Source organism: Bos indicus, chromosome 11 (assembly GCF_029378745.1).
Source record: "Bos indicus isolate NIAB-ARS_2022 breed Sahiwal x Tharparkar chromosome 11, NIAB-ARS_B.indTharparkar_mat_pri_1.0, whole genome shotgun sequence".
Lineage (NCBI taxonomy): Eukaryota > Metazoa > Chordata > Mammalia > Artiodactyla > Bovidae > Bos > Bos indicus.
The window spans coordinates 79,057,842-79,076,367 of NC_091770.1; the positions used below are offsets into that span (position 1 = coordinate 79,057,842).

The 18,526-nt window shown below is 41.2% G+C and overlaps 1 protein-coding gene across 1 annotated transcript in view; it reads left to right on the forward strand.

Moving 5' to 3' along the window:
• Window positions 1-10,565: 10,565 nt before the first annotated feature.
• The window catches only part of OSR1 (odd-skipped related transcription factor 1), a 163,999-nt gene continuing 156,038 nt past the window's right edge, over window positions 10,566-18,526 (forward strand). Inside the window, 1 exon segment of the mRNA XM_019970662.2 lies at window positions 10,566-10,718. Coding sequence (XP_019826221.2) covers window positions 10,651-10,718 — 68 coding nt within the window. The 5' untranslated portion in view covers window positions 10,566-10,650.

Here is an 18,526-nt window from a genome sequence, read left to right on the forward strand (position 1 = left end):
AGAAACCCCACTAACCATTTTCTAACTGTCCTTGCCTGAAATCTTTCCAGTCTTGTCTTTGTGAAGTTGTGTGAGCTGATGTTGGTGTGTGCTTCTGCTCCAAGTGTGGTCGGTGGACCTGTCCTCCACAGAACAGTTGTAGCCATAGAACAAACTAATATGTTCTGGTCATGGATGGGAGATAGTCAGTTTAGGATCTAGGACAGGGCTTGAGTGCTCTCTGCAGGGGTGGGGAGTGGGGAGAAATGATGAGGAAGATAGATGAAAAGTTGGGCAAAATTACAGACAATTAGTGACAGATCCAGAGGGTTCACTGCACTATTTATTTTACCTGTGTGAGTATTTGACTATTTCAATAATAACAAGGGTTGAAAATTCGTGCACATTCCTTCTGAATGCCATTCTAGTCCTGTCTTTGGGGAATATTATTTCTGTGCATTTTACTCATGCTGATCTTGCTTTTTTGTGTGTGTGCTGTGCTAAGTCGCTTCAATCATGTCTGAGTCTTTGTGACCGCATGGACTGTAGCTCACCAGGCTCCTCTGTCCATGGGAATCTCCAGGCAAGAATATTGGAGTGGGCTGCCATGCCCTCCTCCAGTGGATCTTCCTGATCCAGGGATCGAACCCAATCTCTTATGTCTCCTGAATTGGCAGGTGGATTCTTTACTGCTCGTGCCACATGGAAATATTTTATTCTTTATTTATTTGGCTGTACTGGGTTTTCACTGTGGCTTGTGGAATCTTTCAGTTGTGGCATGTGGGATCTAGTTCCCTGACCAGGGATCAAACCTGGGTCCCCTTCTTTGGGAGCATAGAGTCTTAGCCACTGGACCACCAGGGAAGTCCCTGATATCACTTTTGATGACTAATTTGCTTGGTGAGATGGTTCTATGTATAAGTATGTATGTTCATGTGTGTGTATACACATCCCTGTGCATATATATACACACACACACACACACACACACACACACATTCACATGTATACATTACACACATATTTTAGATTTAATTTGCAAATAGAGTTGTAAACTCTCTGACAGTGTATATCTCACTTTACATTTCTTTTTCCCCAAACGACACTTTTGAAAGACATGGGGATGCACAGTCACTGTTTATAAATGACTTGTTCAGATTTATAACTTGCCTGATGACTTGTTAAAAGCAGATTCCTGTGTCTCTGCCTGGAGATTCTGATTCACTTGGCCTAGGGTGGGCCACGGCCTGTAGATCTGCCAAGAAACCTTCCTTCCTCAGTGTCTGAAGGGCAGTGAGGTCTTATACTGTCCTCTATTAAAATAAGCATATGATTGGGAGGGGAAAGTCCATTCAAACAATTGCCAAGGCTTACTGACCAACACCCTCAGCCTTTAGTCCTTCACCACTGGCCCAGGGTGGAGAAGGGGATACGGGGTGAGGCTGGGAATAAGATCAAGGTCTGGATGGTCTCTGAGAGACAAGATTTAAGGACAAAAAGAGAACTTCACTGAGTTTTAATCAACACTGAGGCTGTTTGTTGGACTCATGGCTCTGGCTCAGTAAATCCCTTCCAAAATCTCATTTCAATTATTTAAACAAATTTGAAGATAATTCAGCAACGTGGAGCAAAAGCATGTTCTCAATGTGGAGCATGTTCTCAAAAGATCATGAGCCCAAGAAACATGTACTCAGTGAGGGTCTAGGTTACATCTGAGAAATACTAGTAGGTATGACGGATTTCATGCATTGGGTGCCCACGTGTCAAGCACTGTGGTAAGTACTTTAAACTTGGTTCTGGTACAGATGGAGAAACGAAGACCACAATAGCTTAGTAAGTGGCAAAGCATCTATTTGAACCCACATCTGTTTGATTTTGAAAGTCATCTTTCTTCCATGCTATTCTGCTTTTTTGTACACCCAGTATCTAGCCAGGGTCAGGAGCACATGGATTCTCATGAATACTTCTTAAATGGGGTCATTTCCCACTGTGTTAAGTTCCTGTGTATTCTCAACCCAGCACTGGAGGCCAGAAGATTCCAAGAAGAATATAGAGGATTCAGAGGAACAGTCTAAGGAAAAAAAAAAAAATTAAAAAACAAATGAGCACTAATGAAGGATAGAAAAGGTGAAACAAAATAAAGATTTAGAGTAAAATGATTGGGGTAATTAAACCTGGAGAGGAAAGAGCTGAAGACAGCCCTCTAAATGATCCTCTGGTTATGGAGCTAGTAGGGGTGTAGCAAGAAGAGGATAGCTTAGCTGGAGGAGCCAGGGGCGGCCCGGGGAACCCTGCAGTGACCTGGGACTCCCAGCCTGTGGGGCTGAGCTCTGCGGAGTGGCTGACCATAGGGTTTTGGATGGTGACCAGGCTGCCTGCTGAAAAACCTCCAGAAAGGAAAGAACTGCAAAATTCGCTGAGAGCTCAGTTTGTGTTTATGTGTGTGTGTGTTGGTCACTCAGTCCTGTCCTCACTCTTTGCGACCCCATGGACTATAGCCCATCAGGCTCCTCTGTCCATGGGATTCTCCAGACAAGAGTACTGGAGTGGGTTGCCATTTCCTTCTCCGTTTGCCATGCCCCAATCTAGTGACTTTGCACACATATATCATCCCACAGTGCTCGACCCGTTACTCCTTCCCAGGATCAATCTGGTCTATCACAACAACTGGAAATACCATTATCTGCATCTCAGTGCATTTCTGCAATCTCTGCAGTCTCAGTGGATAATCTGACATCATAGGCCATGATGGATCGTCTCCGACCATATGCCCTGAAAGACGCGCATACCACAGCACAGCCAAAGACTGTATCGCAGGCACTCTGGTCTCTCCACTGAAGCTCCCTGTCATCAACAGCTTTGGCTCCAGGTGAAAACATGGAAGGCAGCAAAAAAACCAGCCCGTTCAGCCTGTATACTGGGAGCACTGGAGTTATCACACTCATTAGCAGAGCCGGGAGTGAGCTGGCAAAAGGGATGCTCAGTTCTAGCTTCTTTGACCTATGTTTTCTGTGGGGTCAACTCATTTACTCAGCTTTCCTGATTATTTTTGCTCTCTCTACCTCCTGTTTCTTTTGAAATCAAACAAAATTAAATCCCTCAGTTTTAACGAGTTTAGGTTAGTATTAGATTAGTATTAGTATTAGGTTAGTAATAGTATTAGGTTAGTATTTAGAATAGTATTTTTATTAAGCCTGTCATACATAAAAAATAAAAACAAATTCCATAGGAAGCTTTCCATCAGAGAATGAACATAATTGTTTTAATTACAAGGCTTGTCACAAAATTCTTTACATGTCCGGGGTGCCTGGATTATTCATTTGGATCTCTTCTGCTATTGGAAAATGTAAAATGATGTCAATAAGGAGACTCCCAATGGACTTTCAATTATGTGGAGCTACTGATTCTGTTACTCCCAAAAATAGCCCTTGGGTAGCCAGCTGCCTATAGCCTACAACTCGAGGACAGGGAAAATATTATTGGTTCATGTGTTAAGCCTGTTGAAGTTGAAAGCATCCTTCAGAATTTCTTCCAGAATCTCAGTCTCTCCAGTTGGAACTGTCTCTGCCTCCTCTCAGTCTCCATGACCCTCTCTACTTAAAGCACTTGTTAGAGATGGCCCAGCTGAACTTAGCACCAGGGCACGTTCACATGCCTTTCCTTTCGTGCCTAGTAGAGGGCCTTGAACCCTATGGGCATTACAAAGGTGTTTTGTGAAATCCAACCTTTGCTTCAGAAATCATTAGAGCACCACAGAAACCGCTGTAAGTGACTAAGATGGCCATGAATAACTCAGCTCCCCACCACCCAAACCAGAGAGTGATCTCAGTGGTATTGCAGCTTGCGTTTGAAGCCAGATGTAGCTATACCTTTTCTTGTGACCAACTCATATCAGCCTCCAGGGGAACCTGAAAGTTCCTAATCCAGAAACACAGGTGATCACACACTGCAGCCCTAAAGGGAGACGTCTGTCACTGATATGGATTTCAACAACCAGAGGAGGTTCCAGGTAAACGGAGATACAGTAATAATTTCCAGCTACATGGAGATTGTGGCTGGCTCAGTGATTGTCCCCATCGAGCAGGGAGATCATGAAAAGTGCCCTTTCTCTGGCTCAAATCACTTCCTCCTGTTGGTTTATTATTATTATTTTTTTTAGTGATACAGTTATGGCTATAGTATGTTTGTAACGGACGAGTCTCATTGTTAATATTCTGAATGCTTTGTCCTCAGGACAATTTTATTATGTAAATTCATCATTATGAAATGCACTTTAAAAATCATAAAGACTTACATGGAATTTAAAATATTTCCTCTAATTATTTCACAACAGCATATGGATTAGCAAATAATATAAGGTAGAGGATACTAACAGAGATCTTTATGGAAAAAAAAAAAGTACACATGAAATATGGTTTGGCCAGGTTTAATACACACAGAATACACTTTAATACTTTCATATGGTCTGAATAATATCCCCATATTGATTTTTTCCTTGTTTCTACCAACTCCACAGCAAATGTACGACAATGGCTCATTGATTTATTGTGAGTGTAGCAATGGGTTTATAACGGCATGAATCATGCCGATTGCTCAATTCACCACATGCCTTAATAAAAGTTTCACTTTAATAAAACCGAGCTAAGGCAAATATGCCCAGAGGCTGGCCTGACATTCCTTGTACATTACTCTGCCTCAGGAAATTATTGCCATATATTTTACAGCAGCTACAGTAGGCTAGGGGATCAGGATTAAAATGTACTAACTACTGTGATATTTAACAGAACTCCTGTGTTCCCAGTTAACCCTCACAGGTACAAAATGAACAGAGCAATTAGGAGAGAGCGCAGTGCAGGGAACAGAACGGTCTGGGGTGCAGGCCATGGGGGTCAGTGCTGGCCCTTGTCACGCTGTGACCATCCCCTAAGCACTCTGTGGAGTGGACACGGGGAAAAATGATCGTATTTTCCTCCCAGAGTTGCTGTGAACATCAAAAGAACATAGAGGAAGCACAAGACCTCATAAACTACAAATGCAATGCGAGTGTAAGGTGAGGTGTCACCCTGAGGGCAGAGCCTGTAGGACACGGACACACACACACTAACCCCTCAGCACTGTGAACTTGGTCTTTGGCAAGATCCATCATCACAGTTGTTAACTCCAGTGAGTTTAGATAAAGAAAAGATCTTATCCTATTCATAAATAAGGTAATTAGGGGTTAAAAAGAGAAAAAGCCAAACATGCTAATAGAGCAATAGTATTCTTTTATAAGCTAACGATTGTTTTTGTCTTCCGTAGTAAGAGTTGAAAATGTCCTGCCACACCTGCGTTGTGTTAGAGAAATTTAAGCTAGGGTGTGAGAATGTAGGCCGAAAGGAATTGCCAGGACCATTCAAATGGCTTATCACGTACTCGTTACTGCTCTGGAAGAAACTGAGATTAGACATCCATATACCATTCAATGATGACTGTGCAACGTATGTTAGTCCAAAAGACCAGGAAACCTCTTTAGACTTCTAATCAATGCCAATCGCAGGCTTCTTTGTAGAAGGCGTGATAGAGTAAGGGGAATGCGGTATGGTCCTATGGAAAGAGTCAGCTCTGGGCTCAAGTCACACCTCTGCCATTAACTACCAGCTGTGTGATCTTGCGTGTGTGTTCTAGGTTGCTTCAGTTGTTTCTGACTCCCTGTGACCTCATGGACTGTAGCCCTCCAGGCTCTTCTGTCCATGGGATTCTCCAGGCAAGAATACCGGAGTGGGTTGCCATGCCCTCCTCTAGGGGATCTTCCTGACCCAGGATCCAACCCACGGCTTCTGTGGCTCCTGCATTGCAGGTGGATTCTTTACTGCTGTGCCACCAGAGAAGCCCCCGTATGATCTTGGATCAGGTTGACAAATCTCTCTGGGCCTCCATTTCCTCCTCTATAAAATGGGGTTACAACTGTTGGAGTGACATTTAAAACTGAAGTTCTCTCCACCTGATCTCAGCTACTTCATGGTGATGAATCTCCATCTGCTCAACGAGTCTGTCTCCTCCACTCACAGCCCTGTTCCATTTCCACTCTGGTTTTTGTTTCACCCACACAGCCGCCTGGTGGGGAAGACGGAGCTCACCCACGACCCAGTCTGGTTCAGAAGGCCTTTCCCTTTGCTTTTGCAGCAGCTTCGTCACATTCAGCACTCTCCAGAACCAGTTCCTGTTCATCTCAATCTTGTCTCCTCAGTTAGAACCTGGAGGGAAGAAACTCTATTTTGTTTTTCTCAACTTTGTTCCCCTAATGTTTAACTTTCTGTTTGGCACATGGACAATAGTCAGGAAATATTAAATAAATGATGAATGAATACATGAATTAACAGGGTACAGCAGGTCACATCTCAAAGAGGACGAGCTTTCACAAAAGTGAACCAGATTGTAAGTTTGGAAAACGAGTGGAGACTGGGGAGATGCTGGATATGCCAAAACTCAATATGTAATTCAGAGTTGCTGCTTCTAAGGTAGGAAAACAACATTAATACACAATTGATGTTTACTGAGCACTTGCCGTGTGCTAGGCACTGTGCTATTTGCTCCGAGTACCGCGTGTAGTTAGCCACTGTAACAGCTCTATGGCATTATTATTATTATTATGTGCTATTATTATTCCCATATTACAGCTTACTACACTGAAGCTTAGGGAGATTAAATAACCTTCCCAAAGCTGCAGAGCTAACAACAGCTGAGCTAGGATTTGAACTTGTCTTTCTGATTCCAGAACTGGTGCTCTAACTCCTATGATGTACTGAGCAAAGGGGAGTGAGCACCCCAGATGCCATCGATGCTGCCATCCACAGAGGAGTTAACATTTAAGCATGGGGCTTAGCGTTATGGCGAACTAAACTGTCACCTAGTTCTCCATACAAGTTTCACTTCCCCTGGTCCGTGTTCTGAGGCTTTAACCACTCATTCTCACTTTCAACCGCAAAGGGACTCCAACAGGGGCAGCTGAAATAAAACCCACCATCATCGGCCAGGAACTGAGCTGTCAGAAGAAATGAAAAATCCGGGGGCAACTGCCTTTTTACCATTCATAAGTGAGTTTATCGGGAACTCTCTTGACGTTGAGCTCTAACTATAGCGTTTAAGAAAATCCCAAATTTGAAATAAATAAGTTGGCTGACATACAGACATTTTACATATGAATTTAATAAAATAGATTTTTCTTTTTGAAATCTTTGGTAATCTCTGAAATATATCAACTGCAACCCAGGAACATTGTATCCCAAGTTGTGATTCATGAAATGAAACGGAAATGTATTATGTAATTCAATTTGGAGAGTCCAGCACAGAGCTCATTAGGGCTGTTGCTGGTGATGTGGACTAGAGTTCGGAGGCCTTGTGGTTTGGGCAAATTTCTCTCGGTCCGTACCTCCCCTTCTTCTGAGAACATTTTAACCAAGCATCGTCACCCTTTAAAAATAGCATTCTTGAGCATTTTGCCCACAAATGAGGATTGTTCAGGGGAAATTTTAGGAAAAACTGTGGATTGCCCACCCCCCACCCCGCACCCCCCACTCTACCATTAACCCGTCTCATGATGAGTCAGGCTCAGAACTGACTCATGGCCTTTCTATGTAGTTCTTGGATCCAGACCAGGCCTCGCCTGTACGTTGGGCAGGTGGACATCAGGGTGTCATCTGAGGTAACCAGAGCCCAGGGAAATGAAGAGACTTCCCCAGGGTGATGCTGCTCTTAAATTCAAGGCTAGAACCAACTCTGAAATCCCTGTGTTTTTTTTTTGTTGTTGTTGTTGTTTTTGTTGTCTGTTTGTTTTGCTTTTAAGCTCATCACATGCCTGAATTTCCAAAGCGTAGTTTTCCCTATATATGGTGATTTCTAAGAAAACAAACTGAAAAATGAGTAAGAAAGGACTTTTAGTCCCATCTGATTTTTATTGTACTTCTTTAAGTTTCTTTCTTTAAAACATTTTTTATTACGTTTAGATAAAATCCACCATTTTAACCACTGTAAAGTGCACAATTCGGTGGCTTTTAGTACATTTACGATGTAATGTACTGTTACCACTATTTAATTCCAGAGCATTTTTATCACCTTGAAGAGAAACTCTGTGCCCATCAAGCATTTGCTCCCCATTTTCCTCTTCCCTGAGCCCCTGGTGACCTGATCTGCTTTCTGTCTCTATGAATTTGTCTATTGTAGATATTTCATATCAAGAAATCAAACACAGTGAGGCCTTTTGTGACTGGCTGCTTTTACTTAAAGTTTTTAGAGCTCATCCATGTTATATCATGTATCAGTACTTAATTCCTTTTTATGGTTGAATAATGTCCCATGGTATGTATATACTAATGGGATTCCCAGGTGGCACAGTGATAAAGAATCCACCTGCCAATGCAGGAGACACAAGAGACGTGGGTTCAATCCCTGGGTCGAGAAGATGATCCCCTGGAGTAGGAAATGGCTACTCACTCCAGTATTCTCGCCTGGGAAATTCCATGGACAGAGAAGCCTGGTGGGCTACAGTCCACAGGGTCATGAGGTGTCGGACATGACTGATCCTCATATGTGTATATACTATGTTTTGTTTTGTCAGTTGATGGATACTGGGGTTGTTTCCAATTTCTGGCTCTTAATGAATAATGTTACTGTGAACACTTGTGTAATAAGTTTTTGTTTGAATTTTTGTTTGTTTATTTTCAATTCTCCTGGGTTTACCTAGGAGTTGAATTTCTGGGTCGAATAGCAATTTTATGTTTGACTTTTTGAGGAGCACCAGACTGTTTTCCAGAGCTGCTGCACCATTTTACATTCTCACTAGCAATGTATGAAGGTTCCAGATTCTCCACATTCTCAGAGACACTTGCTACTTTTTGTTTTTTGTTTGTTTACTAGAGCCATTCTTGTGGGTATAAAGTGGCGTCTCATGGTTTTGATTTGTTTCCCAAATGACTAATGATGTTGAGCATCTTTTCATTTGCTTATTGACCATTTTTATATCTTCTTTAGAGAAATTTCTAGTCAAACCATTTGACCATTTCTCTATTTGGGTTGTTTTCTTTTTGTTGTTCAGTTGTAAGTTTTCTTTATATATTCAGGATACTAGCCCCTTACTAGATATATGATTTGCATATATTTTCTCCCATTCTGTGGGATGTCTGTTCACTTTCTTGATGGTGTATTTTGTACAAAAATTTCTCCCAAATATTTAGACAGGGAAAAACAGAGTTACCTTGTAGTGACCTTCATCAGTTCCCTAGTGGGAAGTGGGCAGAATTTCTTTAGGTGGAGGAAGTTTGTGCCAATTAGAAGCAGAAGTCATTGGGTAGCCAGGAAGAGGCACACTTAATGAAAGCAATTGTCTGGGGTATATGTGACCATTGGCTGGAAAACAAAACTTCTGGTGATGGAAAGAGATTCAGATTAATGGGTTTTGATGGAAATAAAAGGGATCCAGATAGAAAGTAGTGACCTTCCACTAAGGCTGGCCTTTAGCCAGGGATTGTTTCTTGGGATGGAATTCCCAATGAGCCAAGTCCAATGTTTTTCCCACAGGTATGATCCTGGAAGTTGTCTCCTGGAGAAAAGAGCAGAGTAAAAGATATTGTAGGTTATAATTCCATGGACAGAGAAGCCTGGCAGGCTACAGTCCATAGGGTCACAAAGAGTCAGACATGACTGAGTGACTTTCATTTTCAACCTTGCGATAAATAAGGATCCAAATAGTCTAAGAAACTGGGGGGGCTCTGAGGGAAGGTCTCCACTTCACATATCAACTTGCACTTATGAAGAGATGACCCAAATCTGGCGATGACAGGTGCTGTTAGGAATTCTTTGCAGCCTTGAAACAGTCCAGCTGTGTTGGAACGTTTCTAGAACTAAGATTTTGGATAAAGTGTCATGTAGTTATGAACAAGATTTTTAGTTTTGTATATGAACCTGGGGGAAACTGTGAGGCTTTTGCATTGAATCTCAAGATTCTACAGTCAGTTTTCTGTGATGTTTGTGTCCGCTGTTTCCACCATTTAGAAGTATGTATAAGAACATTATAATGAATAAGAGAATATTATAATGAAATAATTCAAAACAAATCACACAAGTGTGCTTATGCAAACACACACACACACACACACACACACACACACACACACAAACACACACACTCTTGTCAATGGAGCAAAAGCCCAGAGTAGAAAGAAGACAAGAAGGGGGCTTGTTCCCCTGATGACAACATGCAAGTGCGTATCCCCAGGATGTCAGCTTCCCGGTGAGAAGAGACATAACCTGCTTGGCCCTACTTTTTTGGGCCTGGTCGGGAGAGTGAATGAGAAGATAATTACCTATGTATTTTGGAAGTAGAAATGTTGTAAAAGAAAATGTTTTATAGTCAGCCAATGAAAAAGAATCTTGTCCAAGGACATCTTCTATAGCCCTCAGCCATCCTTCAGATAGTAAAGGAAGACAACGGAAGTAACAGTGAAAACAAAACTGACCTAATGGCCCAAGTCCCACCGTCGGGGTTATATATTTATTGGGCACTTCTGTTCTCGCTCAGCAAGTGGCTGAGATTCTAACTTCCACAAATAGCTTAGTTCCTCTCTCCTGCAGCTCCGCTGACTCTTCGCTCTCCCTCTCCCTTCCCTGTATTCAGCATCGATGCCCTAATATGTTGCTATGCGTGGACCTGCTGTAAGCTGCTGGCTTCTGGTGTGCCCAGCCTCCCATGCCATTTTAAACAACTGGTGAGTACAATGGCCCTTATCCAACCATGTCTGCCTCAGATACCAGCATAGGACTGAGAGTAAATATTTTTTGATCAGTTGCTTGATGAATAAAAATATTTTAAAAAATGAAAATGCAAAAATTCATCTTAGAAAGAAAACAGTGGCGTAACCTTTTTAAACGAACCAAAATGGAAACTTACTGGCCGGGAACTATTAACTTATCTCCCAAACACACAGAAGTAGAAACAGACCAGATTTCGGTTTCATAGTTCACATTTCTGTAGCAGGAGTTGTTGTTTTTATTATACGCTCTATGTAGACCAAATTAACACTGAATTATAAAACAGTGGAAAAATGCAGAAAGTTGATAACTTTTGTTTGGTGATAACTTTGATAAATCATTATTTTCATAACACAAATGTACATATTTGACAGATTTTTTTTTTAGCTCAATCAATGGCTATTTTTAAACAGTACACTAAAACAAAGAAAATGGTAGTGTGGAGTAATGGAAAGAGGACAGGATTTGGCTGTTAAGTCTCAGGTGTAAAAGTAATACACTATCCTTTGTAAAATTCTCTGAGTCTTAGTTTCCTCAATTGCTCTATTAACATGGCAATAACATGTTCTCATACAACCTCCCAGAATTTTGAACAGCCCCAGTGATAGAATGCATGTGACCATGATTTATAAATTCTAAAATGCTCCAGTGTATTAGTTAATATTATTACCAAAATAAAGCAAAGCTCTCTACATCTTCTGTGGAAAGGGGATTTGGCCTTAACTATGATCATTGTAGAATTTCAGATAAGCAGCCCCACTTAGATCAGAATTGGCACTGTGGAATTTTGAGAAATGAATGATCTAATTTCATTTTTGTTTTTGTAAAATCGTCAGACAATTTGTTTGTGGTGCTTTCTTTTTTTTTTTTTTTTTCTTTCTTCTCTCTCTTAACATCTGGTTTTCCTGATTTGATCAGACCTAGACATACCAAAAGAGTGTAGAAAATATTTTTGGGATTCATTTGCAGACACTAGTCATTTGGATCTTTTCATGCATTTTATGGGTTCTTATCTCAGCTCAGCCTAGACACTTGTGACTTTAAATATTCCTCATGTAGAAGATGATGTAGTTATCAGGTGAACCTATTTTATATCCAACTTAAGAAGTTTCTTGAGACTGTACTAGTCCAAACTCCTTCATAATAGAAAGGTTGTAGCCTGAGTTATCCAGGTAGCTTCCTGTCATGGTGTGAAGGGAGAAATGTCACTGAGGAGGTGGCTCACATGTGGGATGCCAAGCAAGAAATTAGGAGCCCTGCCCTTATTGGCACAACTAGCTCTTGTACCCTCTTAAGGATGACCTCTGACCCACATAACCAGGTTTCTCGCTCACATCTTTACAGGCATAGACACTCCACAGGTCAGTTGTAATCGACCTCACTGTTGAGGCAGGTGTGGAGCTCAAGTCCCCTTTCCTCCTCTCCAGGCCAAGACCACCATAATCTCCCTAAGCTTAGACATGAGGAGCTGGATCCGGCTTTATCACTCTGTGGCCTGACTGTGTTGACCCAGTTGGACACTGAAGAAGAGTAAGCTGAAGAAAGATAGGTTACTAACCACCCAGCTAAGATTCCCCATGGCCCAAATAGATGTGCACAGATAAAACTTGCTCAGTCCATCAATACAGTCTCAGTCAACAAGCCATCAGGCAGTCAGTCGGTGTTCAGTATTCAAACAAGAGCTACTATGTGAATGAACAAGGGGATGGCAGCCCACTGGCTTTCTTACACATGGAGCCTTTGGGCATCAGTTTCCATTTATTCCTTAATACAGTAGAAAAATATTAATTAAATGCCTGTGACTTGTATGGATGTAAGAGTTGGACTGTGAAGAAAGCTGAACGCCAAAGAATTGATGCTTTTGAAATGTGGTGTTGGAGAAGACTCTTGGAGTCCCTTGGACTGCAAGGAGATCCAACCAGTCCATCCTAAAGGAGATCAGCCCTGGGATTTCTTTGGAAGGAATGATGCTAAAGCTGAAACTCCAGTACTTTGGCCACTTCATGAGAAGAGTTGACTCATTGGAAAAGACTCTGATGCTGGGAGGGATTGGGGGCAGGCGGAGAAGGGGACGACAGAGGATGAGATGGCTGGATGGCGTCACTGACTCGATGGATGTGAGTTTGAGTGAACTCCGGGAGTTGGTGATGGACAGGGAGGCCTGGCGTGCTGTGATTCATGGGGTCGCAAAGAGTCGGACACAACTGAGCAACTGAACTGAACTGAACTGACTTGAGCAGTATCTGGGTCCTGGGGAACAGCTTTGTCCACAGTGATTAAAACAAACAAAAACAAAAACAGTAGTGGTCACCGCACCCATGGAACTTATAGTCTGCCTGGAAGGGGAAATAAATGTGAAACAAAAAGACACATATTCCTCTACTGTCAGAAGTGCTAGGAAGGAAATGTATGAAGTTCTATGATAGCGTAAAAAGGGGATGCAATCCAGTTTGAGTGCATTACCTTGAAGCTTTCCTAAGGAAGTGACATTTAAGGTGATATTTGAAGAGCGAGAATGGGTCAGCTCAGAAGAGAATTTTAAGAAGCAATTGTTGCAGCAAAGATTCTGTTCCAGGAAGAGACAATGTATTCCAAGAGGTGAAAGAAATTGTATGGTGTGACGTTAGAATAAAAAGTAGAGTTCTGCTGATACTGCTGATACTGAGTATGTAGGGACCAGACTATTAAAATCTTTGTGGCCAGGATAATAATTCTGCTCCTTAGCCTAAGAGCAATGGAAAAACATGAAAGGATTTGTGAAGCTCTATATAAGGAACAGTCTGGAGTGTTAAGAGTGAATGTGAGATGCCTATTAGGAGGCTAGAATAGTAGTCAAGATGAAACAAGATGGTAACTGAGAAAGACTAAGGTGATGGTAGAAAATGAATGAAGATAAGTGGACAGAATGGAGAACTTAGTGAAGACTGATGAAGCTTGATGCTAAAAATTCAGCAGTTAGGTGGCTCAAACAGTGAAGAACCTGTCTGCAATGCAGGAGACCTGGGTTTGATCACTGGGTTGGGAAGATCCCCTGGAGGAGGGCATGGCAACCCACTCCAGTATTTTTGCCCAGAGAATCCCCATGGACAGAGGAGCCTGGTGGGCTACAGTCCACGGGGTCACAAAGAGTCGGACACGACTGAGCAACTAAGCACAGCACAAGCACAGGATGCATCCACAGCGACTCTTGGGTTTTGGCTTGTACAATTAAATAGATGAGGGAGCCATCTCCTGACAGGCATTCTGGAAGAGGACCAGGTGTGAGGAAAGATGACAGGTTCAATTTGCACATGGGGATGTTGAGGTACCCTTGTGCCATCTTTGTGCAGACATAGAGTAGAAATTGGATACGTGGGACTAAAGCTCAGGGGAGAGGTCACAGCTGAACACGTGACCTGGATAGTCATTGCCACACTGGTGAGAACTGAAGCCATGGACGGGAATGACATTCAGTGAAGTGAAGGGTGGTGTTGCTGTTGATCTTGCTCAACATCTGCTACCAGCACTAGGTCCTCAGCTACCAGCTCTCACACTCTGAGAGCTGCCTCCTCGAGGCCATTGCGAATGCTTTTCATCCAGGGTTGGCAGGCTTTTTTTCAAATTAAACAGGATTGTGTGTGTGTGTGTGTGTGTGTGTGTGTGTGTGTGTAGGTGAAGGTTTGTTCTGTGGATCCGGGGTTGGAGAGTTACCACGCACTGCATTTGAGTTTCATTCTCTAACACTCTAGTCTGCCAGTGTTTTCAAAATGGAAGGAGCCAAGTGGCTTTTTCCGGGGTATAATTTGTTTCCTTTACCTTTGGCTTTTTATGGCGCTCACACCTTCTTTCTCCAAGGTTCCCTGCTGCTTGAGACTTTAAACAGTCTGATTTTGTTTCTAATTTTCTCAAAATGTCACCACCCACAATCAACTGGATAACTACGCTTTTCCTTCGTCCAGCAAGGCCAGGAGTCAAACACCTACTCTTTATTTTCCCACCTGTCTTGGCATCTGATCCTGACTCCTCAAATGAGTCTACTGGTTACAGCACTCCATGGTGCTGGCGCTCTGTCCCCCGCAGGTGCTCACACAGTCTGTTCTTTGAGAGGGCCCTATCAGAGGTCTCGATCTTGCCAGTGGGATTGTATGGCTGGGTTTTCATTGACTTTTAGTTCTCGGTTTGGTTTGTATTGATGGGGAACACATTTTAAAAACACTTCCCTCATCATAGTCCTCAGGTGGCCTTGCTGACTGTTCTACATGTCTTGAAGAAAGGGCGGTTTTGAAGGGCCCAGAGTGTGGATTTTGGAAAAGTGAGAATTTTTGCTTGTGCCTGATAGGCCTATTTAAGGCTTGGAGTTTAGTGTCTGTTTTTATTGCCTATCATCTTTTAGTTCTTGTGTATAAAATTGTATATCTTGCCTTGAATTTACCAATGAATTTAGAGTGAGAGTGTAGTATAATGTGCTGGGTTCATGCTCTGGGGGTACCAGAATAATAAAGGAAGCTGTAATCCACATCTTCAAGATGCATATTTGTATAGCAGTGGAGACAGAAAGACAATGACCAAATCTCAAGTGCTGTGTTGACAAAGGCAAGGAAGCAACTAACATGGAGAAAACGAAATATTTCACTCAGGATTTAAAAGCTACACATTTAAAGGAAGTGGATCTGGTTAGCGTGCAAAAAAACAAGCATATTTAATCCTGTGTTCACGTCACAGGAAAAGATGGCAATATCCACAGACAAATTATGAAAACAGAATATGTATCCTGAAAGTAGAGCATGGGCTTAAGTACAAAAGACACTTTTCTGCCAGTTAGATGTGTAACAAAAATTAATATTAATGAATAAGTAATTCTAGGAGAATGATGGATACACGGAATATACCAGTGTTAGTGGAATGGCAAAATTTGTGCAACGTTGAAGCTGGACTTCCAGAGCTAAAATGTCTAATGATTGCTATCTAAAAAAAATACAAGGCTTCCGTAGCCACCAGACAGTAATTAATTTTAGTGAATCTCACACCTGCCTTAAGTTAACAACCTTCTACTCATGTTCATATCTTCATTAAATATCATAACAAAATATACCCATTCATTAGATAGAATTCTAGCTGGTAAGCATGACCCTGATATTTGTAAGAATATATTCACTATCTGTACACCCATTATGTTTTCAGATAACAGGAGAAAAACGCAGTACAATTTTTTCCTCTTGTTAAGTCACTATCATTTAAGCTTTAACCTGGAACAATTAAAATAGAATTTAGGTTTACAAGATAAAAGCATGGCAAGAAATGTCAGATGGCTGTGGAAGGATGTGTTTCTGAAAAGTAGAACTCTCAAGAAAGAGAAACAGAAATGGCTTGCTCAGTCCATCTTGCTTAGGAAAGGAGCTGCAGCTTAGATTATCCAAAGGGGCATGTACAGTGAATGTTGTCACAAATTGTGTTAATTACTGAAGTATTGTGGATGCTAACTGCAAGTAGTATCAAAATATATCCAGGATTGTTTTGATACCTGTAACCTGTATTTGTTGTTGTTGTTCCAAAAACCTTCTTTGTAAAAGCTTTTTTAAATTGAAGTATGTTTTTAAAATTGATTTACAATATTGTATTAGTTTCAGGTGTACAGCACAGAAATTCATTACATATATATGTGTGTATATGTGTGTGTATATAATATATAATAATTCTTTTCAGATTATTTTCCGTTATATTGATACCTGTATTTATAATAAATTTCTGGGGGGACAAGGGTGGATGAATTTCTGTTAAAAGCTGTTCATGTGTGTTACATGTTACATACATGGTAAATATTTATTTACAGTCTTTGTTTAATAAAACAGGCATTTAAGTTTAAGTGAAATCAACCAAAGGGAAATAGGTGCATGGATGTGTGATTCTGAGATTGAAGTGAGTCTTACTATGTAAATAAGATGGGTAATGTGAAAAAAAAAATAGCATACTTCAAGGTCTGAAGGGATGTGGAGGCCAGATCTAATAGACAGAAATTCTGTATTAGCCCAGAGGACATAACCAGGGCTTAGAATTTTATAGAGAGGTAAAATTTGGCACTCCAGAAGGGAGGACCTTCCCAAGAACCCTAGATATCCAACGTGGGAATGCTTGGCCTCAGCTTTAGTGAACTCACAATGGCAACAGTGTTTAAGCAGGTATTGGATTACTGCTTGTCAAGGATGTCGTAGAAAGAACTGATTTGTGTGAAAAACTAGGCTAGATTGGTGACTTTCAACTTCTTTTTAAGGAGCGGAGCTTTTTTTTCAAATCACCTCTTACATAAAAGCAGAAAATTTAAAAATATACAACAAAATAAGAGGAGTGCTTTGGGGAGTCCCACTCGCTTGGTTTCCTCAACTCTCACATAAATGCCCCTTGGCACCTCCTCTGAATTCCAAGAGCTTAAACACCCCTCCTCACTCCATAATATCTAAAGGATTTATGGTTCCTTTTGCTTCCAGGACTCCATGATTATTCTGTATATAAATTGTTCTTGTTTGAATTGCTTCATTAGCGATGTTTCTTTTTGCTTTAACTCCTAAAACATATGGAATTTTACAAATTAGGTTTAGGAATTTTTAGCTCAGAGTTTAGTTTAGGTTTGTCTAACTACACATGTTGACCAGTCAGGATACAGAAATGATGATTTTTTTTTTCCCCAAAAGAAGAGCTTTTGAGGTCTAGTAATATCTGTTTTAGATTCAGACTACTTGAAATCAGATTGTATGACAATGAGGAAGTAGAGCATTAAGGAACCAGGTCCAATAACTTTGATCAGATTGTATTTAGTGTGTTATGGAATTATGTGTTTCTTTCAACTCTGTCTGGCCACAGAGGCTCTTTTGAAGCTCACGTGTAGGCAGTTAATCTTGACTAGGTTCATTGATTTATAATAGGGAGAAAAATGCTCTTGTGAATCCAAATAACTTAAACTTGAAAAAGTTTTCAGTCAAGTGATTTTGTCCATAAACCACTAATAAAATTAAAGAGATGTCAAACAGAGAACAGATATCTTGCAGGGGTCACTGCTCTGCAGGTGCAAAAACTGGAGTTAACCAGTTAATCAGCTTGGGAGATTCAATGTGCTAACTAACCTAAAAAAAGATGGGTGCATCAGGCAGCTGATGACTTATGAGTCAGAATGAAGAAAAAGGTGGCATGTCTGATTTGAAAAATGAGGCTTTTTAAAAAATCTGTCTATCTGGATTGTTTGTACACTTAGCAGGCCAAATTACAGCTGATTTACAGAAGACAGAAACATTGAAAAGTATTTTCATTGGCATCTTAGTACAGCAGCAAAGAACTGAAGGCATTCTGGTTGTGCATCAGTTGGAGAATATATGGATAGAATGTGGTGGGTGTGAAGGCCTTGGAATATGATGAGTGAACTGTTAGAAGCAACGTGCTTGCTGCAGCATGGCAACACAGATGCATTGTAAAGACACAGAGTTAACACATGGTTGCCTATGGGAGGGATGTGGGAAGATTAGGAGCTGGGGAATGGGAATAAAAGACAACATTCAAACAATTATTTGTTGTATGGTGTAAAACTAGTTGTATGCAGGAGAAATGCCCAAAGTAAAATTTTGAAATGAAGAAGAAATTTATCAAATCTGTGAGGATGGATGGAGACTTCTCAGAGAAGGAAATGTTTGGGCTGCCTCTTCAGGCATAGAACAATATGGACAATTTGGAGAAAGTCAACAATTCAGCATAACTGTAGCATATAGTCAGAGAAGGCAATGGCACCCCACTCCAGTACTTT